Source organism: Melospiza georgiana, chromosome 6 (assembly GCF_028018845.1).
Source record: "Melospiza georgiana isolate bMelGeo1 chromosome 6, bMelGeo1.pri, whole genome shotgun sequence".
NCBI classification, from domain to species: Eukaryota; Metazoa; Chordata; class Aves; order Passeriformes; family Passerellidae; genus Melospiza; species Melospiza georgiana.
Genome location: NC_080435.1, coordinates 20,128,081 through 20,153,742, shown reverse-complemented (window position 1 = coordinate 20,153,742; position 25,662 = coordinate 20,128,081). Strand labels below are relative to the sequence as shown.

At 37.2% G+C, this 25,662-nt stretch overlaps 1 protein-coding gene across 6 annotated transcripts in view; it reads left to right on the top strand.

Annotated features, from left to right (window-relative positions):
* SBF2 (SET binding factor 2) overlaps positions 1–25,662 on the top strand; it is a 229,334-nt gene that overhangs the window by 153,231 nt on the left and 50,441 nt on the right. For all 6 annotated transcript variants that reach the window (XM_058026340.1, XM_058026338.1, XM_058026343.1 and 3 more), the window contains exon 17: positions 12,027–12,095. In XM_058026340.1, the coding sequence (XP_057882323.1) occupies positions 12,027–12,095 (69 nt within the window). The remainder of the gene's footprint in view (positions 1–12,026; positions 12,096–25,662) is intronic.

The window sequence follows — 25,662 nt, the reverse complement described above, 5'->3', positions numbered from 1 at the left end:
ACTCTTACTGTAGTAATAACAACAACAATAATAATAATAATAAAAATAACTGTATTATTAGTAATAATAATAACTGTAGTAATAATATTAATAATACACTTAAAATCAACTTGGATTATGAGGGTGCTATGATTTTCAGCCCTTCTTCTTTAGAAACTTTATATTTTTCTTTGTCTGCATTATAATACACTGTTAGTAATATTCTAATTTCCAAATTCAAGATACAACCTGCACATGAAAACCGTAGGCATCAGAACTGCTTAATTTAAAATCAGTCCAGCAAATAATAATTAATTATTCCAGCCAGTTCAATGATAAGGTATTTTGTAGAGATTTTCATCAAAATCAGGTCTGTAGCACCTCTGGTGTTACTAAAGCAGTGGTGAATTTTGGCTGCATCATCACATTCATGTCTCGTTGCACCAACGGGCTCCAGCAGATGACACAGCAGCATCATGCTGATGCAGCCAGCTCTCACCCTGTGTATTCATTTAGAAAACGCATTAATTTAGTTTCTGTGCATAAGAGAGGATTTGAAGAAGAAAGAAGGGTGGTAAGTAAGAGTATTTGAAATTTGGAGTAAGTTGTTGACTAGCAGCACCTGGCAGGATGTCTCACAGGACTGAACCAGAAAGCTGCATTACTAAATGTCCTTGAAAAACAGGAAAGAACAAGATCTAAAATTTTAGCAGCATGAGGAACTTGGACAAAAAGTGGCATCAGCACAAGTGTGGTACTGAAAGAGAAGGTGAGGGGAACTCTGGGATTTATGTGAGCTGTGATAGTGATTGTCTTCCTGAAAGCTTGAGGGTTTCTTTGCTACTTAGAACTACGGTAAGATAAAAGGAACAAGAAGATGGTCAAATGCATCAGGATATCTACTCATATTTCTTGTTTGGAGGAGACACAGATAAGAAATACTTATCATTGGAGTCATCACATTTATTGTACATGGCTGATAGTTCTTGCTGATACAGGGTGTTTCATTCAGTATGTGCACTCAATAATGCCACACTGTCCAGAAATTATCTGTTGATCTTCAGAATTGTGTTCTGCACTCATTGGTGATTTGCTTGTGTGTTCTCTGGAGTTGGAGTCATGCTGGTTTTGGGATGCCAAAGCCATTGCTAATGCTTGAACTTCTCAGTTTTTGTTTTCACTACCCATTCTTTTTTATCCAGCCATTGCAATCTGGCTCACCCTTCTGAAAGCTCTAAATATGAATTGTGAGGAAAGAATTTCAAACAGTATGATTATAGTTTGGACTTAGAACTTCAGTATTTCACTGTACCCCAAGGTACAGAAGTTTTTATTAAACTTCTCCTTGCCATGTACTGTAATTACATAGCAGAACTACCCTTTCTGCATTTTTTCTTGAAATGTCAATGAAATAAGAACAAAACAGGTGTTTGGAACAAAACCTTCTGGAAGGAAGATCAGTTAGCCTAGGAGAAGATTTGTCAGGGTTTTAAAATGGATTAGCTGGCAATCCAAAATCTGGCAAAGATGGCTTTCTCTGTGGCTAGTTAGCTGGATGTTGCTACTAGCAATGGTTTAGAAGGCTGTGGAACAGAAAGGGATTGTACCAAGATTTCCTAGAATTTGTACCAAAGAAATAATTTTGCTGGAAGGAATGCTAGTGCACTTCTGCCTCTTTCGTCCCAGCAGCAAGCTCAAGGATGTCTTCTTTCCTTTGGCTGTGTTTGCCCTGCCAAACAGTTTTTACAGAGAACAGGAATTTTTTTAAGGACATCCAAACATGCTTCTTTAACTAGATGACCAACTAATATGTTTTGGGAGTTTACTTTTTCACTTCTGTAACCAAAGTTAGAGGAATTACCTCCTGGAATTCTAACCTTCTTATTTCCTGAAGCCATTTTTAAATGTATCAATTCAAAGAAAAAGATCAATTCAGCAAGCTTTAAGACTGAAGGATTCTGAGGGTAGTTCTACAATTGCCAGGTCACAATTGGTTTACTGATTCTCCATTGCCTTTATCTCTTACAAAAAATGCTTCATGCTTGTTTTCACTTGGATTCCTAGAAAAGCAAACATTTCGTTAATTACAAAGAAATTAATTTTTAATAAATGTTTCATAATAAACAGTCCCCACATCTCCTGTACATTGACCTACCAAAAAGTGTAAGATTTCAAATAAAACCTGTGTCTGTATGAAAGAGGTGGCTGCTGTCAATGCACTGAAAAGTAGAATCAGAAAGTTGAAAATACTTAACATTAAGTTAAATGAAAATATTTTATTTTCTGTGTTTTCCTTTTTCATAGTTTAAATATTTGTATTAGAATATATATTCAGTTGATGGATGCTGTCTTGGAGGGAGCACTTTACTAAATCAAGCAGGCTTGAAATCTCAGAATCTCTTGGGCTTTTCAGGCTTTGTAGCAACATTCTTCCTTGATCACACAGATTTGATGTGTTAATCAAGGTGGACACTGCTCTACAACATGCTACTTAATCATGCACAACATATGTCTTCCAGTTCCCAAATTTGCTTCAAGTATTCTTTTCTATGAACTGTTTACCCTTGAAATGACTTTATGGCTGGAATTTCTTTTCTCCAGAAAAATGGGTTATGTCTGATGACTGCTCTAATAACATGATTTTTTCATGATGTGCAGTGTGCCTAATTCTGGTTGTTGCTTCCAGGTTGGTTTTTGGATTAAGCAATTTCTACAGCAGCTTCCATTAATGTTGTTAAAGCTGCACTACTCTTTGAAACATAACTGGAGATTTACATTCCAGCCTATTAAGGAGCAGAGAGGTCTGGCAGTGGAGTTGGCAGGAGGGATTTTAGGTTCTGTCAAGTTCACCAGCGCAGTAACTCGGTGTGTCATCTGTGCGTGAGCGTGGAAAAGCCCTCGCTGGCTGGATTCGAGATTCAGAACCTTTTAATCACAATTTCCTCAGAAAAACCCACAAAACGCCACTTGTCATCCTTGAAATTCTGCAGCCATTGCAGGTCATCCCAGAAATATCCTCTTCCAGCAGCTGATACTTGTTTCATGGATCCAGAAATGGGGCTGCACCAGCAGAGCTGATCCAAGAAAACTTCTTCCAGGAGCAGCTGGTCAGTGTCGGTCCTGTTGTCCTTTGGTGCAGCTGTGCACAGAACATCTGGTGCCCCTGCCAAAAGTGGAGGAAAGCTTTTCAGTAATGTCAAGATTGGTTTAAAAGGCCCAAAGTTGTCCTGCAGCATGATGTCAAGTATGTACTGAAGAGACCCCACTGTGGACAGTTGGTGGAAAATGCCTCTGCCAGGGGCAGTGCTACAGCCAGGCAAACATGGGCTTGGGTTCACCTGCCAGAACCCTGTTGATGCATTGGACCTAGGTATAGATACATAAAACTGGCATCAGCCTTCTTGCCAATAATTTCTGTCTCTGTTGGTTGAACATGCTCTTTTTATATCTTTATTTAGGTTTTTTGAGATTCTTTCAGTTGTGCTTTCTCCTGATAGTCTCTTCATTCAGGTCCATAAACTTCCTAATTATTTTGTTCTTTTGCCCCTGCTATAACTCTTTGTGAGACTGATGTTGTAGGATTTTTGACTTGGTTTGACATGTATAGCACAGCTATACATGGCTCCTAGTGCTCTCCCTTTGTAGTCCATGTTTCCACGTGGAGTTGCCCTGTCCCTTGTACAGAACTTTCTCTTTGGGAGGCTCAGGAGGCTCTTTCAGTCTGTGTCTGCCAGGCTGTGATGCCAGTCAGCAGCAGTCCTGCCCTCCAGCATGTTTACCTCTCTCCCAGATTTGGTGTCAGTCAGAAATGTGATGAGGGTGCATTTCAAGCCATTGTCCATGTTGTTGAGGAAAACATTCACCACAGTATCAGGCCCTGAAAAGAGGATTCAGAACCACCTGCCTACTAAACCTTGAGCCTGACAATGCAGTCAGTTTTCCACTCTTTCCTCCAGACTTTCTTTCCCAGCTTGTCCCCAAGGGTACCAAAGGAGCCTGCAAAAGACAGGCTACTCTTTCCTTAGATACAGAGCTTGGTATTTCATTGAAGAAAATGATCCTGTTTTCCTTGGTCAGTTGTTTTTTTGTGTTCTAAATCACTTTTGTGTTCTTCCTGTGTCTGGAAATGCTCTCTATGAGGACTTGCTCCCTACTGTCCAGCCTGTAGCTCCCCCAAACCTGTTCCTTGCCTTCTTTGAATTTTTGTCAAAGGTTTCATTTCTGGTTCTCCAGAAAATCAATTGCCAAGAGACTGAGTCTCCCAAGGGGAGAACCTTAAGGATTAGAAGTTCTCTTTCCTATGATGTCATTGAGGGTTCTTAGCATAAATAAAAAATTATTTTGCTATCACGTGCTATTCAGTGGAAAATTTTCAGTGAGCTCTACTTCCAAGTTACATTTCATCAGACACTGTTCAGTTTCTCCATGGTGAACTAGACCCAAAATTTTTTGGTAGCTGCTCTGAACTGAACGTCGGCTCATTGCATGACAGAAGATGGATGCAAAATTCCATTTCTATCCAAATGTTTTTCTTCTAAAGTGAAAAACTGATTTTTCAGTGAATCACTTTACCATATATACCCATATAAATCTGATTAATTTTTTTTAGGAGTTCATTCCTGTTAAGTTGTAAAAATTGTATAGAATGTGCTCTGATGATGTGATGCATTTTTATTAAAAGTATGTGAAATTGAAAAATCACATGAAACTTAGAAAAGAACAGTCAAATTAAAGTTAAGCAAGGTGAATGTATTAGTACATATTTGAAAGTTTATGGAAGTATATATATTTGCAAGTTTTTGCTTTAAAATTTAGGAGAGGAGATGCTGCTGGGAGTAAGGATGTATCCTGTGTACTTGTGAACTGATTTGGAAATATGTAATTGGACTATACTGTAATAAGGCATCTATTTTATTAGTTCTTTTAGTGTCTTAAGCATTTCTCTGTTCCCTAACTCAATTAAACAGGCTGTCTGTACAGCAGTTTACAGAGTATCCTATGTTAATGTTTTGCAGTGGCTGCAGAAGTGTTTTGGTCTGCCAGGGCTCCAGGAGCACCCTGCAGTTCCTAGATATATTGTCAATTAATCACCCCCTCCAACTGAGCAGTTAATGGATATTGATCACTTTTTTATCGTGAATTGCAATGTATTCTATCATTTGAGTGTTGTTTGTCAAAACTTTTTTACAAATTGCTGTGCAGGACCTTGTATCACAGCTGGTGTAGTTTAAGGTTTGGACAGAGTCACTGTGAATGAAGCCCTGCTGTGAAATAAAAGTCAAAAGGCATCTTGGCATCCCAACCATTTCCTTGGGAGAAGATTACAGCCTGAGTATGTTGAACTTTATTGCCATGGGCCTCATGACAGTATTCAGAAACATGCATGGCATTTCTGTTAAAGAAACTCAGATGTGCTGAGACGCGAGGGATGGCATTCTTGTTTTTATCAGTATCTTGCAAAAAAAGTTACATGTTTTTAGGCTTCTAGGGTACAGAAAAATACAGTGACAAATGTGTAATTTATGCACATAAAAATGGAGGTTCCTGATCTCCTAGAAGTAATTTGTAAAGAGGAGGAGGAAATGACTAACCTCAAGCCTAGACGGAAATGTGTTTATTGAGAAAGCGTGGGGGTTGGGGGGGCTTGACAGCTCTCCTATGAGTGAAATGTTGTTCCTTGTTTTCACTTGCTGTGAGATCAGGAGTAGGACGGGACTGCACAGAGAAAATCTGTAGCATTTGCTAGCTTGTGAGTGTGTGGAGTAAAGCAAAAGGAAACTTAAAAATCATTGAACTCTATGTGCTTGTGTAATTGCATTTGCTCTGCCTTGATTGAATCCTGTTCCTTATACCACTGTACTTCAAGGGCAGGCAAACTTATGATGATTCAGGGCCAGGTGAAGACAAACATGAAGTTCCTCAGGAAGTAGAACACCTCAAATAAAACTGGGTCTCCTGCCTGGAATGACAGCTCTACAATAACTTGCATCCTGTTGCTGACAGGATGGGTTCCTTAATTAAATGGTCATTGCAAAAGCTTCTGATCAGGCAGAAAGACCAAAAAGTCAAAACAAATCAGTGAGGATTTTCCTGGGTTGGGTGCTGTTCCTTGGTCCTCTGCACTGGCATCACTCTGAGATGGCCATAGAGGGTGAAGGAATTGTTACATGTGGCAGAATTCAGAGCACGGGTCAAGTCTGAGATCTGGACTTGGTGTTCAGTTCTTGCTGTCAGCCCAGGCAGCAGAATGAGAAGCTGCTCATCAAAAGCCCAGAGGTCTGATCAGTGTTAAACCTGGAAACCACAGACAATAAGTGTGTCCTTGTCTTGGTTTTATTAACTGTGAATCTCTGCACCGGTGTTTAGGCAGAATACAAAATAAAATTAAAAGCTTGTGTTAATGAGCGACACATAAAATGTACTAGGGTCATGTATGAAGGAAGAGTTGGTTTTTGCAGATTAATACTTATGAAAAGCTCTTTACACTCTTATCAAGACAAGAAGTTTTAAAAATAATGAGAATTTTGTAGGGCAATATCTCCCAAATTTTGAGTTTGTTCTTACAGTTCTGTCAAAAGATAAGGTAGTCAGCTCTGTGGACTTTCTCAATATGTCTACTTTTCATCCTGTTTCTCAGGTCCCAGAAGAGTTCTACTTAATAAAATTGTAGCTGCTTCAATAAGGTTTGATTTCACCTTTGTCAACAAAAAAAAGGAAAAGTTTGATCCCACTGTAAAGCAGAGCAGCAGCTGACATTGATGGTGACTTCACCAGACAAAGCTCTGTATGAATATTAGCAAGAAAGCAAATGTGCATGAATTTTCACCAAAAAAAGCAATTTTGCTTATGATTCTAATAGTAATATTTAAACTTTCATGTTAATTATGGGATGCTAGTAAAGGTAATATAAGTGATTATATTCATATTGGCATTTATTTCAGCAAACTCTGTAATTTTAACTGTGGCTTTATCTGTGAAGTTAAAACTTGTAAGTTAAATACTTTTAAAAGTTGTTTTGGAAGTTCCAAGTTGGACTGTGGTTTTTCAAGGCAGCATATAATTATATTAGCTATAATCTGATATTTTTGAATTGACAGTTTATTTACTTGCATTTTTGATTCTGCAAAGACTGAATATAAAAGACATTGATGGTAACATCAGTTTACATAGAAGAGGATTTCTTTGATAAAAACTCATTTGTAATAGTTCAATTGCATTAATTGAATGAAGAAGATGAATGAGAAGATGAATTTTTAGGTGAATGAGTAAGATCTATGCAGCTTATCTAATAAAAATGAAAAATAACCTCATTAATATTAAGGCATGATTATGAATAACACTGCAGTTCTACCTGATGAATCTCTATTCCTTTTAGCAAACAAAACATTTTTCCAAGCTGGGCTGTTGAATTCCTTTACTGCTTTAGACAAAAGTAGTAGCTTGTGCATTAGGATTGACAGTTCATATTTCCAAAATATAAACTGCATCAATAATAAAAATTCTGTGATTTAGTAAAACCCTGCCCACATAATACATCTGTTAGAATTGGGATTAAAACCTGACACCAGTGAAGTAATCTGTTGAATTTGTAACTAATGTTTCACCTGTAACTTGTAGCTGATGTTCTGCACATAGTTACACATGCTGATTTAACAGTTCTTGGTTTAGTGCTTTAAAAACACATCTGACCCTAAAGTTTCTGGCTCTTTTTTTTTTTTTTTTTCTGGATTCATTTTGAGCTTAGTCCTGCAGGGTGATGAATGCTCTTTGTATGCCTGAAAATTGACTTCAGTTATTCTCAGGAGGGACAGTGCAGTGTTGAGCAGCATTTTTAACAGAGCATGCACGCATCCTCCTGTGCTGCCAAAAAGGTATGGATCAAGTGCTGCCATTTCCAGCTTTTTAGTTTTTTTTAGTTTTTTTTTAGTTTGGATGCATTCACTGCATGCTACAGCGATTTCATGTGATAGTCAGGCCTGTGGGGAATTCCATGTATTTGTGGTGTTCCTGAAAGTAAGGCAAAATCGGATCCCAAGTTTTTGGCATACTCGGATTTCTGCAGATTATTAAAAATGTGGGGTGTGTTTAAAAAGCTTAGTGCCTAAAGCAGAATGGGTTTTAATGCAGGAAGATGCTGTATCAGGTAGCAGTTAATGAGGGAGAATATCAAGATGAATTTAAGAAGAAAATTCCACCTCAAATATTATCTAGGTGTTCTATACATGTCTTCTAGATTTTTATCATGTGACTAAGAGAAATCAGAAATCCCTGAGTGTAAGTTGTTGTTTAATGGAAGAAAAAAGGTCATTTTTCTGCACTGTTGTGGTGCTTTACTGGCTCGGGCTTGCTCTTGTGGGATATCAGAGGGGGCTTAGCAGCCTTCTTGAGCCTGCATGTCCAGGAGCAGATCAGGGAAGATCTTTTCCTGGGGTGACTTTCCCCAGCTGTTCATCACTAGGACCACACTGCAGAGGGTGTCTCAGCTTTGTGATGGTGTACAGTTCATGATTGTGTACAATTCATGAGGATGTACAGTTCATAAGGATGTACAGTTCATGATTGTGTACAATTCCTGATGGTGTAAAATTCATGATAATGTACAGTTCCTGATAATGTACAGTTCCTGATGGTGTACAGTTCCTGATGAATTCCTGTTCATCACTAGGACCACACTGCAGAGGGCATCTCAGGTTCATGATGATGTACAATTCATGATGGTGTATAGTTCCTGATTGTGTACAATTCATGATAATGTACAGTTCATGATGATGTACAGTTCAAGGTAGTGTACAATTCCTGATGGTGTGCAATACCTTGCTTTCCAAGCAAGCATTCCAACTTGTTCTGAAATCAAGAGAGAGGAGCAGAGTTGACTCTCTCCTCCAGCACCAGAAGCTCAAGCCACCTATCAGATTCCAAAAGCTCCCCCGTATCAGTCCCATGTGTCCAGCCAAGCAGCCAAAATCTGTAACTTCCAAGCTCTCAGCTCTGCAATCTAATGGCAATATGGAACCACCAAAGTTTTGCTGCATATTTAAACTGACTGGAGTATAAAAGTAATTCACGTGCATTGTCAAAGTGATGTAAGGAAAAACATTCTGCTTTTATTATTCACTTGTCAATTCAGTGTAGCAAAGTTATTTCAAGTGTACATGAATTTCTGTAACCCTTCCAATCTGCTACAGAGTTCAGCAACTGTCTGGATATAGGATCAGTATGGCCAGAGCAATGTGCCAGGTTTTCACTCAATTAGGCATACATTCAAAGCAGTACTCTGCATATGTCATGGTGGAAGTCTGTATTTCACTGTCAAAGGACATTGGTTTTTTGGTGATTAATTTGCTGAAAATAATTTTTGTTTCCCAGATGTGTTTCAGCTTCCTTTTGTGCAAATTAGATGGAAAAGCTTTGATTATTTTATGGTATTTGATTTTTGTCTACTTTTGTAGCAGCAGTAAGAGTATTTTTCACAATTGGTAAAGACATTATATATAAGGCAGCTGGATTGCATTGTTTCAGGGGTCTAAATTAATTGCCTACAACACATATATGACATTTCCAGTACTTTGGTTTGTCTGTAAAATTGAGAAGCTCAGATTTCAGTGCAACATCTCTTTTAACTTTGGCATTCTGTCTTGCAGCTACAATGCAAGTAAACAATTAATTAGTTCCACTCATCTTAAGACAACAGTGTTGCAATTTATTCCTAACTGGGATAATTTTGTATTCCTTGTCATATACAGGAGAAGAAAAAAATATAGAGAGGTAATACTTCCACACTACAAGTCCATGTACTGCTGACATGGAATATGTGGAGAATTTCATACTTGAAGGAAGGAATGGAAAAATAATCTAATGTGTTGTTTATATGGTGATGATATATATCTTTGAGACATATGTTAGCTCTTGGAGTATTGAATGCTCTCTAGGTGAAGATACATTGCTCAGTTTTTATAAAGATATTTTTATGTATATTTTGGATAAAAGCCCAAACTCTTTCAAATAATTTGAGCTAAGGGATTAAGTAGGTAACCTGAAATTGAGGATGGATTATTTTATACCTGGTTATAAATAATCATGTACAGAAATAAGATATTTATTTCTTTGAAAGCTGTTGCACATTTCTAAAGATTGGAAAGTCAAATTTTAAGTGGGAAGCATTCTTGTTAAGTGAAAAAGTTCTAAGAATATTTATCATATATTGAGCTAAAAATATGTATGCTAACTTCCAAATGGGGATTAAGGCTGTGGATAACAATAGGGAATAATGCAAAAATGGAAAATTGAAAGCAGCTGAGGCTGTGTCCTTTAGCCTTATGCTCTGAGATCTTACAAACTCATTTGGGTTTGCTACATACGTGTTGCAATACCAAGAGGCATCATTGAAACATTTATTGAGTTTTTCAGTGTCTATTTTTGTTAGTTTTCCTCTACCAGGTTGGAAGTGTGTTATGGAATGTGAGCCCTTGCCAAACTCGTGTTGTCCATGCACAGTGAGCATTCAGGCATTTGTGCAGAGTTAGACACATTGGAACCCTCAGTAACTCTATGCAGAAATAAACCTTCACAACTGTGAACTGGTTGTGTCCCTTTTCAGAATTAATGTGTCAGCAGTTTTCTAAATGCTGCTGTATTTAACTATAATGGACATTGCTATTCCATTTAGGTGAGCTTGATTAAAGCAAAAGAAGATGAAGGATTAGTTATTGAGAAATCATAAAGGTTAAAATAGACTTTAAAATGATGAGAAGCAAAATAATCTTGTGAAGAGATTTTTGGTCTGTTGTTTTAAACCTGCAATCCACAGTCACTCTGCAGCCATTTAAGAAAAAGAATGAGATGGATACAAATAACATCCTAATAATCCATAACATTGTTCGTTTTGTAAAGCAGATTTCATAGTTCTGCTATCACAATTGGCTGGTGCCAGGTTTCTGCTAGAGTCTCTGTTTTAGATAACTGATATGTTGAAGTCATAAATGTAAAGTCTGGCAGAGGAACACTTGAGATATTTCAATTTTGGCATTGGTTGTTACAGTTAACAGGAGTGGTTTGAGTTGCAGGGTGCCCACTGTAACAATGATGTTAACAATTTTAAAATTAATTGTTCAACTGGAAATGTTGGTTGTCCATTGATCATCCAGGGGCACAATGGTGATACATTTGTCAACTGTACGAGTATGTGCATTATTGTGTTCTTTAGTAGTGGCAAAAAGAGCTACTGAAAAAAACACCTGATCACGTTTTTAAAAAGTATAATTTTTAACTCTTGGGTATTTTTTGTTCTTTTTTTTATGGTCATAAAAATTCAAGTAGTTTGTTTTTTAAATATCAAGTTACATTCCAATTCTGCTTTCTTTTAAAAGACTTCCGTAATAAAATCACGACTTTCATCAGCACAATTACTGGTTGATTTACTTTGGCATACCCTTCTCTGCCTAGAGAGACATGAATGACACACTTGACTGTTGAATGAGGCATTCAGAGACTTGAAGAGAATGAGTTTTCATCTTCTTTTAAAGTTAACCTTGTGCCAAACTTTTGTAGAGGCTGTGGATGTGATTATTTCATATTGCATAAATGTCACTTCCTTCATGTAGACATTTTGAAAGGGCATTCTTTGGTCATCACATCACTTCCATTTTAGTCAGGTTTGCTCTTGACCCAAATGGAAGCAAACTACCTTTTTATTGTTTCCTAAATGAGGAAAACTTTCCTTATTATGTATAAACTGTGTCAGTGAATTTGTATTTCAGACATATGAATGAGAAATTGGGTAATAAATTTCTAAAGTAGGAAGAATCACAGCAATACCCATCTAGGAGAAATCATGAGAAAATACATTGATAGATAGAAAGAAAGATGTATATATATATATATATATATATGTATACATACACATAAATATGTGTTATTTTTACATTATATCGAATGATTAAAGATTCCATTTTGTGTCAGGAGGATGCCAGAGGGACTCCATAAGAAATGAATTTGCAGTGCATAAACTGTTTTTTTCTTATTTTCTTCTTTGTTTTTTTTTCTTGCAGGATTGTTCATCTTCAGAAGAATACAGCATTGCTGCAGCACTGCTACCCCTGACAACTGCCTTCTATAGGGTGAGTGTCTATTGCAATTACTGCTATCTTGTATTTTTTTTACATCACATACATTGTTAAAATGGAGAAAGAGATGACAGGAGATACATGACAGGCAGGAAGATTAATTCTAAAATTTATAGATGTCAATGGAAATCATCAAATGGACTGATATGGACATTACTCCAGAAGGACACTTATTAATGTTGGGTCATTAAGATTGTGAGACACCCCCAGAACTAAATGCAGGCTATATGATGGGTTAGAGAATTATACTGAATTTTAGTCACTCTGATGTTACAATGTAAAAACTGTTTATTGCAGTACTACTGTGTTTAATTTGGCATGTTAAACATGCACTGGCCAATATAATACAATAGTCACTGTAGTACAGTTGGCCAATAAAGTACTTGGCCAAAAGTACAAGTGAAGTTTTCAGGCTGTGTAGTTGTTAATTTTGGAGGATATTGTGACTGGGTTGTTTTAACTGTGTATTTGTTTTCAATTTCTTGTTTTGGTTTCTTTTTGGGTGGAAAAGTACATAATGTTTGATAGTGGCATAATACAGTATGATAGTAAATACAAAAATGTAAACAATTTTGTAAGTAATTATTTCAGAAGCAGAGCTCTTGTAGTATGACTGTACTTATTTCAATGTCCCAATACAATAGCATTTTCACCAGTTCTGGGTAGCTCCAATCCTGCTTTTTGGGATGTACATACCTGAGGAGATAAGTTTAGAATGTGGACTGGCTTGCAGTATTAAATAACTTTGTTTAATGTGAATGTTGTTATACAACCCAGTTTGGGAAATAAGTGCTTGGTCATTGGTATTTGGTACACTAGGATAGTGCAATACAATAATTGCTTTGACAACTTATCTACATATTAATATTATATCAATTGAAAAATGCAACCTTCCACCTTCATTCAGTCATTTTTGGTCTAAATTATATATTACAATCAATTTCTGGATTTTTTTAAACTAGAAAAAGATTCTGTCATGTTGTTTTTAGAATAAAAAATGTCAAACTTTTCCAATCACAGAAACCAGAATCATCTGCTGAAGGCAAGAGCAATTTTGACAAACTTAAGTGTGTAGAAGATTTCCTGACATTTCTTATTTAAATTAGTACTTAACAACGTGTATGGAGCATGAAGTGGCAGGGTTTTTTCTAAGTATTTGAATTGTAAAAATCTTTATTTAAATGTGGTTTAGTTTATAGCTGTACATACCCCACAACTGCTTTTAGGGAAGAGGGTACAGAGTATTTTAAAAAATTACTCTTCCCTAAAGTAAAGTAGCATGGTGAGATGCTAAATTTTTCAGTCCCAGCAAACTGACTTTCTCCCATCTTTAGATCCAAGTTTATCTTTCTCTCTTCCCTCTGTTTTGAGTCCTTCAGTAGCAGAGTTGTTGTTTCACATTTGCTGCTGCCACAAATACTTAATTTTAGGGAAGAGATAATGAGCTATAGAAATTTGCCTCTTGCCTATTTTACTCTTACTTATTTACTGCATAAATTCTACATTTTTAAGAAGCTTCTGCTTTCTTTTATTTTCTGGTTTTTAGTTTTGCTTATAAGAATAGCCTAGAGAGTTCACATAGCTCTTTACCTTGAGAGTAGTTTGAGCTGTTGGTGCAGTTTGGTTAGATTCCTACCTTGGTAAAGTCTGATCAAGTAGGCAAAAAAAAAAAAGAGAGACAATAAAACCAGACTTTTTAATGTAGTATCAGGAGTTTTGAAATAAGCTTAAACAAGTTTTGATTTCACCATCAAGCAGGGCAAAAATCTGGATTGAATATAAAATATATTTAAGTAATTTCATCTACACATTTGTATTTTTTGGTAGAGGTACCAAGATCTCACACAATTTCTCTCACAGAAAGTTCTCTGAGATCTTTTTTTAATAGCCTGGACTATTTAACTCTAAAAATACACTCAGGAAACTGTGAGTCCCTTGATGGAAGAAGCATGATGAGTTTTTTAATGTGCCTGACCTGAATTAAAAATTAAAATAACCTGACTATTAACTTGCAAAAGCCAGCTGTTAATGCATAATAGAAAAAGAATTTTGTTTTTCCCAGATCTAATCCTCAGGTTCAGTGATGGTCCCCTTTGGTATGTCCCATTAGATACAATTCTTTGGCAAAAGCACTTATTTTGGCATACAACTGTTCATACTAAACACAAACTGACATGCTGTTCGGAACATAAGATTATTGCACTGACTTTGCAGTGATTAGTTAAAAGTCAGATTAACAGTTTAAGGTTCAGTTTGAGTAGAACTTATGCTTTTGAGTAAACTGATTATTTTTGAGTAAAAAATTATACTTTTTGGAGGATCTTTCAGATTCTCTAGAGGTTTTCAAAATTGTGCCATAGACAAGAGTGAATATATTCTACTTGGCATGAGGCTGTGCTTCAACATGAAGAATTATCTTACCTGTTCCATATGATTGTGTTGATACTTCCCAAGGAGGAAGCAGTGCTTGGCAGGGTGCAGATGTTTTATTGGTGTTTCTGTTCTCCGAATACCATGTTTAAGGTCAGCAGCCTGTTAAATCTCATTTCACCCACCCCTTTTGAGACTGGGCAATGTTGTTAGCAGCCAGGAATAGACAGGAGTTGTGCATCTCACAGTGGCACAGGGTTCCATTTGTGTGCACATTGGTGTCATTGCACAGACAGGACTCCAAATCAAGTTATCAGTGACAAAATCTGTAGTAAATCTAAAAGTGTAGTAGAGTTCTAAGAGTCTATAGAGTTCAGGCCAGTCTGATATTTTACCATCTATGCTTGCTGTAGCATTTTGATGGGAAATTGTGATGGGATTTCATGTCACAGCATTTCATTGTCAGAGTAATTCCTCTTGCTTCCAATGAAGTAGTGTAAAGAAGTTGCACGACTTCCCAGTTCCTTTATGGAACTACTGTTGTGTTCATGAAATGTTAGGTTTCATTTTATTTATCCAAGACAAAGCAGAGTACAAATGGAACAATTACCTGTTCTTCCTAAATAACTTCACTGTGTTTTACTGAACACAGTGCAGACAGCAAGTGTTTGAGGTGTATAAATAATGAGAAGGACATGGTTGAGTCCAGCAGATAAGCCAAGAAACTGAGCAGTAACACAACTTAAAACTTGGAGGTGATGTTGTTAAGATTCTGGAATGGTTGTGTCATGCATTAGCCTTGAGGGATTTTAAAATACTTTTGGTAAAACAGCAGAAAATTTAAAGGAGGGAGCAAGCTGGCATGATGTAACCCATCTTGTCTTAATGCCTTTGCTTATTTAAAAACTAGTCTAGGGTATTTCTACACAGATCCAATTAAAATTACAAGAAACATCACGCTGTGTACAGCGTGCTAGGAGCTCTTGGGATGTCTGGTGAAATTTCAGAATTCTCCCTGAAGTCTGGTGAGTGATCTATTGTGAAACTTGATCAGGCAGGATTTGATCACACTCTAAGTCAGAGCTGATGGGATTAAAGTCATAGACAGGAAGTCAGCACTGGTTGCATATTTGTGGCCTGGAGTAATAATTGAATTTTTCTAGAAAAAATAGTCCCAATGCTTTTTAAAAATTTTAAATATTGGACACAAGCTGTTAGCAAAATGTGACTCATCAGTGACAGTGGACTTTGGTGTGTACTGTTAATGTCACAAAAACAAACAAATTTTTGCTTCTGGGTTAGAAAAAGGTTTTAGTTTACCATTAGTAATACCGTTGGAATTTTGTTTAAAATTGAAACAATATAAATAAAATGTATTTATACGTGAAGATAAAAGAATTTTTCCATGTTTTCATGGTACCAGTGACCCATGCCTAATTGGTACGTGCTCACTTCTGCTGTGTATAAACTGGAAATGCAGTATTCCTTGGTGCTGTGGAAAAGAGGTCTTGTTCTGCATGGGGGAAGAGAGGAGAGGGGGAAAGGGACCTGTTTTAATCATGTTTTCCTTGCATTAACTCATCCAGGAACAGTTTGGTGCTTGCACAACCAGCGCTGTCCCATCCCCAGGCTTTGGGCTCGCTGTTTGTGCCTGGCTCCCTGCCAGGCTGGCAGGATGTGGTGAGCCCCACGCTGCCTTTCTGCAGGCTCCAGGGCAGCCAGGCAGGAGCAAGGCAGGCTCCAGTTCCAGCCTGTCCTGGGCAATGTCAGGGACAATGGCACAGCCGCCACCCCAGGGTGCCCAGTGCTGCCTCTCCATCCGCCCTCCCTGCGGCTCAGCCGATCCCTGGCGCTCTGGTCAGTCCCTCTTGCATCCCTCACCCACTGAATGTTAGACAAACAAATGTTAGACACCGTTGTGTTCCCCTCTCAACTTGATTGTACAGATTATAGTAAAATTTTCCACGCCTCATGGATCTTTTCCAAAATTTTATGACTAAAATGTTGTGGTTAAACTGTGTATGATCATGTGTTCCCATACCTTTCTACCACGTTGCACAGTCCACAGTAAGACGCTTGCAAATTTTCTGTTGTTTGGCATTTGGAAGTGTTTGAAAAAAGGAAATATCATCATAAAAGTACACTAGTCTAAGAGTAAAGTTTTCTCTGTGTAGATGTTGTGAATGGGGTTCCACATTTATAGACAAGCATTTCTTTAAATGGCAGTATTCAGAGCAGGATTATTTTTCAGAATCATAGGTTAATTAGAAAATGAGAAATTAATTTAAATTTCTGAATCAGTTGTTTTTAATGGTTTGCTGTATGCTTGGAGAGTGCTGATCTAGTTTAGGCAAAAAATAACCCAAATGCAACAAAATTTCTCTCAGTTTCGATGTATTACATTCAAATTGACATTTGTCTCTTAGCAAGATGCACTGGAGACTGCTTTTGAATTTTTATGTGTCTAAATTATGTAATTCCTGGGAGGGAGAGAGGGAAAAACTGATTTTTTTAATTGATTTTTTTAAATGCTTCTAAGCCACAAAATTTCAAATAAAATTTCAGTTGGATACTGATGTGAATTTTTTTGTAGAGCTTGAAATGGAATGAGAGAAATGAGTCTGCAGCTTTGCAGACTGGGGCTGGCTGAACTCATTAGGAATGGCATCATTGGGCTGTTCATCTGCATGGCTGCCCATTTTTCATTTGTACTCCATGTTCCTGTACTTTTGTTGAAAAGGAAAGAGAATTGCGTAAAATCAGAGACTTTTTGAGAGTTTTTAAAAGAACAACATTTGGTGTAAATAATTTAACTTAAAATCTTTGAATATAGTACAGAACGTTTATTCAGGTCATCTTAAGAATTATCCTGGCAACATTTTTGTAAAGAAAAGGATTTTAGTCCAAGGGATTTTTTTATAATCTTCAAGGAGAATACAAAATTGTGAGTTAAGTGAGAAGCTAAATTAATAAAAAATTGTGAAGCTGGAAGTATTTTGTGTTAATGCACCAATAGATATCATTTGAATGCTTTCCATAGTGTTTTGCATAGCACAGTAATAAAATGAAAGCAATTTGAGTGTGTACTTCCCTAGCTGAAATGGATTACCAAGCTTCAGTAACAGTTATGGCAGATACTCCACGGAAGAAAGCCTTTACTCCTTGAAATGCCTCCTGAGTAAATGACTGCTCAACTCCAGAGCCTGGAGCTGGGTGTAGGAGGGATTCCCAATTTCATGGATGAGAGCTTTCTCTGAAGATTGGAGGCAGAACTAGTGAAATTCAGAACAGTTTATAATATTTTAATCATTATCATGAACCCCTCCCTTCCAAGAGAGACCCAATTCAAGGTTAATTATGTAACAGAAGCTTCATAATTTGAATTGTGCTCCTTGTTGTGTAGCAGCAGCTGTGAAGTCACAGAGAAGATACTCCACTCCATGAAAGGCTGATGGGGAAAATCTGTGGTGATGGGTGAAGAGTTGATTGCATTTTTGTGTCTTTCTCAGGCAAATTTTACACTTAGTGTCAGCTGGAATTAGTGGAATATTGGGAAACAGTGGCATAATTTGGTACTAACATTATCTGTGTTACTCAATGACAATATTACATTAGTGTTTATTTTAGAATTTGTGTAAATACCAGGGAATTGCATAAAGCTATTGGATGACGCAGGTAATTTAAAAAGCAAAATTAGTGGGGTTTTTTGCATTTAACATGAGTTTTGATTTTTAACTTTAATTTCTGCACAACTGTGATTGTCCCAAGTAATTCTCATAATCAGCAGCATGCTTTTAGCCTCCTAGAAAGCTAGGAAGGCTTTCTGTAATATGTTAGCTGTCTACCCTGAAATATTTTCATTCTTGCACCTAGTTATTGTGCTTCCTTCTAAAACTTTCTGGTGTGCTTGGATTAAAATCACTTCTACTTTAAAATTCTTCACTCTTGAATTGCTGGCTTTAATTTAGGAAACTCCCATCGTGAAAGACTTCCTTTATTGTCTTGGCAAGGAGTTTTGTCTGCTTCCATTAATTTTCTTTTTGTATCTCTATCCTGCCAGTTCTGATACTATCTTAGTCTATGGAAATGTTTTTGTGACTGAAATAGTATTAAGTAACATTATTTTTAGTACTAAAATTATTTTATTTATCCATTCTCAGAATGCTAATCCCTGTAATATAAAAATACATTAAGTTGCCTGCTTAAAAGCAGCATGGCTGTTAGAGAATAAGCTGAACCACAAAGGAACATTTACTACATTTTCAAGTGTCTATATGAGCATTATTTACATTCCTGGAAAATCCTGGAGCCTTAATTGTGGACCAGAACTGCTGCTGTTGCTTTTGTACAAAAGAACAGAAAAATTAGAATACTTGTAATGTAAGCCCTCAAGAGCTTACAACAAGTATTTGAAATAAGTGATAGTACTTGAAGCGAGTTTGAAGTATTGGAAGGAAGCCGTGCAGTCATCATTATTGCTCATGATTCATGACAGTCATCATTATTCATAATAATCATTACTCTTGGTGATTCTGTGCACCAGTAGGTTAATTAGGGCTGGAGTTTTAATAGACATGACCTAAAAGCAGGGTTTTATTGACTTTTGAGAGAGAATAATGTGGTTTCTTGGCAGGTGCTTATGAATATGAGTGGGGTCATGGAAGAGCATTTTTAAGGCAATGGTCAAAGTTCTGTCAATATTTCCAAACACTCCTCCAGTCAAATGTTTATTACATCCATTAAAAGTTCTTTTCATAGAAATATTATAGTCCAGTAAATTATTTTTGTAAAAGCAAACATACTTCTCATGTTAAAACAGGAATCTGAGGATTCTTGTTAGAAATGGAGTGTTTTTGCTTTACCCCTTACTAACTCAGGCACCCAAATGTCATCTCTGATCCTTAAGATTTTAACTTGTGCACTCTGCTTCTGATAGATGCATAATACATGCCTGTAGAATACATTTTATGTCTTTGCAGTAGAGAATATCTCACTTCCAAAATTATTTTTAGGTGAGGGAAAAAGAAATTAAACAGGAAAGTATAGTACAACAGGTTAGCATATTAATAGGGAAAAAGAAATTAAACAAGAAGATATAGTACAACAGGTTAGCATATTATTAGGGAAAAAGAAATTAAACAAGAAGATATAGTACAACAGGTTAGCATGTTAATAGGAGAGACTAACTGGAGAATGTTTTTAACATGTATCTTTACAAAGAATTTAGGAAATCAATTACTGTGGTAACGTTGCTCTGTTCAAGAAGCTGGCTTTCCCAGAATGATAACATAATGGAAAACATAATTTAGCAATCTGTAGTTTGTTTCCTTAGTGGTTTGTGGGAGGAAGTACTTGGTCAGGAAGAAAAAAAAGGAAATTTCCCCCAGTTAAAATGAGACATAATGATGAATTTTGTAGTAAATTTCGTGTTACTGAGGGACTGACCCACTATTGCCTGGAATAAGGAGAAATCCTTCTGTTGCATTTCCTCTATATTGAATCACATCATTTGTAACTGATTTACATAACTCTGGTTTAAGAATTTTGAGTTCGTTGTTGCCCATCTCTTTACGTTGTTACTTCTAGGGGGGATTACAGTGTTACAGAAATTCTGATTCACTTCGAATTTTCACCCTGAAAGAATTTCTGGTGGTTTAATTAAAATCTAGTAAAGCTTCTGAGCTTAATGTGAAGGAATGTAAATGAAGTAACAGAGTTCCCCCTGCGTTTTCCATATGTGTAAGTTCAGCTTTGCCTCCTCATCACCACATCCTTATCCCAGTAGAACGGAACTTTCTGCATGAAAACACAATTTCCTTCATTGAGTTCCATTTCATTGTGGCATTATTCTCTGTCCTGACTTGAGCACCACTATTTTGTGTTTCCATGAGAGAACAAATGCTTACAGATGGTAAGGGAGAGAAACTGCTGATATATTTGTGTGTATTGCCTGCTGCTCTGTGAATGTCTCAGTTGCCGTCCTAGATAGCTCATCAACAATTTAAACTGAGTGTGACCAAAGAATTGAAGTGTCACAAATGCTTTTCTTCCTTACACAGCCAAGTGATTTAAGCCCATAATCAGAGTTTTTATCTCCTACTCTTGTTTTCATCCATATCCCTGCATTTTTTTTTCCATTTGCTGCTTCTGTACCCTTCATGATGGTACCTGCAGTTGGATTTCTTGGTAGGATGCTCTTCTTCACTTCTTCTGATTAATCACAGCTGTCTGAACTTGTGAATCCCCCATCAGCTCATTGTCATGAGTTCATAACACTGTGCCAGTGAGAATTCACAGGGCAGGTGTGTGGCTCTGCTCTTCCTCGTGCACTGCACATGCCCAAACTTCACCGTACCATTTGGCAGAACTGTTCCTGACAATATCCTGCTCTGTAAGGCACTTCCAATCAGCACCTCCACAGTCATTTTCTTTGTTGGTCAAAATGGATTTTGTTTGGTCTCTCAAATGGCTTAGCTCAGAGTGCAAGTTCAGTTTTCTTGTTCTTACTTTCAGAATTCTTCATAGTGTTGTCTTTCCTGATTTTGCTCATCCTCTTTCTTTCACCTGATCATGTAGTATATATATCATTTATAGTGCCAAGATGAGATCTACTACTGTTAAAATTTTATGTATTTGCAATTTATATTCTGTACTGTACCCTTACATCTTTCAAATTTGCTCATCCTGTTCTTGAGGGCTACTTGAGGACTATTTAATAGTTTTAATAGTTTCTTCAGATAAGGAAATGTTGCATATTGAGAGAAATTCAGAAATAATTTGACCAGTGAAGATAGAGAAAGCTCCCATAGAAGAAGGAAAATAGTAATTAAAGAACTACTAGAATGAAGTGACAGAAGAACTTAAAGTAGTTACTTTACTACTCCCTTGGGCATTACTTAGATGCTCTATTTAGCTGGGCTTTAAATTACTTATCAGTTCGTCAGTAATTCTAAGAACCATTATTTGAATATGAATAAAACCCATAAACTTGTGAGATTTACAGGGTTTGTTTATTTCTGAGCACAGACCTGGATAACAGCTTTGTTGCTGTGGGTTGTTTTTGTGGGCAGAGCCAATGCCACCATTCCAGGGCACTCACAGGTGCACACTCACTGCTGAACCACCTGATCCAAAGGGATTCAGTGACTTTTCAGGAGATTTTCAAAATAACCGTGTCAAAATAATTTGAAAAACTCTTCAGATGGATTCAACACTTCAACTGAGACTTTGTGAAATCTGTATCTTAACTAATGGATTTAACACACCAAAACTTCATTGTGATGTATAGAGAGAGAAAAATCAAACTATTTCTCATCCCCTTTGTGGAGTTTAACCTTATTTAGAACTGTGAAGTTCTAGTATGAAAATGTCTTCTCTTTTTTGTGGGATCTGAACATACATTGTTCTGGACGATTTTAGTATCCTTTCTTTCTTTGTATAATAGACCTATTTAAATCTCTTTTTATCTCTTTGGAGAAAGAAGTATGTTATTATGTGTATTATTTAATGTTAGTGGGAACTTTGTATTAGCATATATCCATCTTGAGAAATCCATGTAGAAATCTGAGGTATTCTGCATGGCTTTAAGTAATGTCTAGTAAATTACACATGACCTTCAGGAATCTGGGATTAGAGATCATGAGTAATTAGATGTTTAAGTGACTTTTGCCAGAAAATGTATACAGTAAATAAAGCTCCATCCAGAATTACATCCCATTTTTGCAAAATTCTAGAATTCTATTGCCCTCTGCTGGTTTAGTGTACCTGGCTGTGATTTGGTAGCGCTGAATTATGAGTGAATTGACCTTCCTTTTATTTTTCATGCTGAAATAATAGTAGATAAACAATTTAATGGGCTACTTTACTACTCATTTTATTTTAAAATAGAAGTCAATCTTGAGTCTGGCTTGGTGGCAGGAGAGGAGGCAAATTGTTTTCTTTTTTGTTGCTGAGATTTTCAGGTTGGAGACGAAACTCATTTTAGTATTTCACCGTTTTTTTCTGAAGCAGTAAAATAGAAATCAACAGAAGCTTTTCAGCTCTTCCTTCATGCTTTTATGACATTTCCTCACATTTGTGTGCATAATAAGTGTGGATATAATTTTATACTTTAGACCAAATAGGAAAGCCATCCATTGAACTGAATTTTTTGACTGATGTTATCCATGCAGCACAGAGTTGAAAACATATTGATAAACAATTATGCTTGTTGGAGTATGTGTGTGTAATGGCTTTAAAGTGAGAGAGGGTAGAATTAGAATAGATAATAAGAATAAATTGTTAATTGCAAGGGTGATGAGATGTGAAGGAAGGTTGCCCAGAGAAGCTGTGACTGCTCCATCCCTGGAAGTGTTCCAGGCCAGGTTGGATGGGGCTCTGAGCCACCTGGGAGAGTGGAGGTGTCACTGCCCGTGGCAGAGCTGTTGGAACTGGATGATCTTCAAGGCAAGCCATCCTGTGGTTCTGTACTGCAGTGGGATCTGCAGGTGGGATGTAGATAAGGCTCTGTCCTGCTGGTCAGTCAGTGAGGTATGATCCTGGGGACAAATTTGAAGTTTTTTTGGCTTAGCAGGATCTGTGTGGGCGCAGCATGGATGTGCCTGCAGGGCTGGCTGGTGGAACATGTTAACATGCAGAATTTGGTTTGCATCTCTTGGGCAGGGGTGGCTGCAGTAACTGGTACCTGCTGCTGGTGTGCAATAGGTGCTGACTGGATGTTTATCTAAGCAGGGACAGGGACAGGGAGCAGCTCTTTAAATTAGCAGTGCGCTGTGTCCTGATGACCTCTAAGCCTGCAGATTCCAGGGATAAGTGTACCCAGCAGAGGAGGGAAGGAGCTTGGGCATGCAAAGGTGCTGCAGTGGCTTCCTCAGAGGGGTCAGATGGTGACCACAGCCAGTGATTCCTCCAGGAGCTGAGGAGGAAGCTCCTCTTTGCCTTCAGCAGCACGCTCCTTCTCACTTCTGCTGCATTTTCTCCGCAAATATATCCTAATCAATAATTCAGGCTGTCAGTTGGAGACAGAAAGACTTTATTTCTGTAGTAAAATGGATTTCTCTAAAAAATAGTGCACTGTTGAGTTTGCCCCTTCATTTCCATAACTGAGACAAAAGAACAGTTAGGTACTTGGGGTTTTATTCTTTTTGATTTGAAAACCACTTTTCAACTTCACAATCAATAGCTGGATGCTCTGCTTTGCTATAATAAACTTCCTTCTTTCAGCTTTTGTGGTGTAAAGGGCAGTAACTGCTGAGTGACCAGCACAACACATGCTTTTCTTTATCTGAAACAAGCAATCTAGATAATTTAATGTTGCAGAGACATTCTTTGCAGGCCTGGACCCCACAGCAAGTTTGGGAGTCTTGGAACTGGTGCATGTTTCTTTCTGAGTTGCAAATATCATTTTCACAATCAGGAGTATCCAGTGTAGGGAAACAGGAAAAAAATTCTAGGCAGGTGTTACCCAGTACCTCTCAGTAAGGTGGAAATAATGGCAAGATAATTCCTGAATTCAGGAAGTTGCCTGTATTGTCTTACATAGCAAGTCCCAAACCTACCTTGTGTTCTCACAAACTCTAGTATGTAATTCATTATTTTGATAGGGGTAAGGTCTGTTTCATACAGAATTTGGGAAGGGAGCATTTGGGGGTTTTAAGTTTCATTAATCTGTTTAAAGGACTCAGTGTCCTTTGCAGAAGTTGACTGATTTTCTGCTGGTTGTTACAATTTACACCTCAATACTCTTTCTGTCATACTGACAGCTTTAGAATAAGGACTTCATCAGTTCAGAACTATTTTTATTATTTTCTTCTGGGGTCTCTTTTAAGCTCTCAGTCCCTAAATCTTCCCTTACAAGTAGGAAATTCTTTTGCTGCCTCCTGCATTCATCCTGTCTGGCAGGAGTGAGTTACTGGGACAGAGGGAGAGCACAAATATCAGTGTTGTTTAGCTGCCCTGTGGAGAGCTTGGTGAAGATATGTTTTATATATGTAGTATTTCATGATGGAAAACCCCAAACTACTGTTCTACTTCAACTGGAGAAATTCTGAGCAAATTCTTTGGAGTGCAGCAGTAAACACTGGGGCCCTTTTGATGTTTTAGGTGAGTTTCCATTCTAGGGAAATGGGCTGACTAAGTGCTCTCAGCATAGAAAATATAGACACTGCAAACTTCATGGAATGCTTATGTTTGTACCAAGAGTATTTTTAGTCCATGGGCTTAGGCTGCACAGGAACAACATTGTGCTTCTTGAGGTTGGTATTGTTACTGCTTTTTTTACAAACAAACTAACCCAAACAAGCAGAGAGTCCAAAGTGATTTTGCCCAAAATAACTGGCAGAGCCAGGAACTGCAAGTCCTGATTTTGATTCTGTGCTCTGGCCACTATCAGGTTTTGCCATTTGTTTCAACACATGCAGTTGATGAGAAGGATAATATTTATGATCACTGAGCTTTTTTTGATGTGTTTTCTTTCATGCTTTTGTAAACAAACTTTTTTTATTTGGTCTAGGAGTTATTGACAGTGTTGATTTATGTTATTATATGTGAACATAAATCTCCATTGTTTAAAAATTATGTTTTGTACATGACTGTTCATGGTTTTAAATTATGAGCACAGGAAGAGCTTCTAAAAGCTCCTCAGCTTTCCTGTCATATTTGTCCCCATGTGAAAATCATTTATCTCATTTTTATTTCTTTAGACCCTGTTTTAGGAGTTTAAACTTCCTTTTGAGTTTGTGTCAAAGATCACCCCTTTTCTACCCAGTTTACCCAATTAGCTGATGTGGGTTGAGTCATCAAAGGCAACTGAAGACGTTGATAGCCAGCTCACTCCTTTTTGTGCATTTACTGCACAAATTGACATGAGTTAACCCTACCAACTAGCTAGGCTTGAGCAGACTTTTCATTTCCTTTCTCCTTTTGTTTTTCTTTCCCCTTTTTCTTCTCTTTCTCTTCCCCTTTTTCCTTCCCCCTCTTTTTGACATTCATACGCCCTTTTTGCAGACCTATTGTAACTGGGAATTCAGTCCCAGTGAAAAAACAAATAATAAATCAAAGTAAAAGTCATGACATGGCTTTAGCTCTAACCTTTGCTTTCAAGCTATGTTGTCCATGTTTTTATTCCATGATTTATCCATCATCCCTATTCCTCTGTAACACAGGTTTTGTACATCTGGATTTTGAGGTAGGT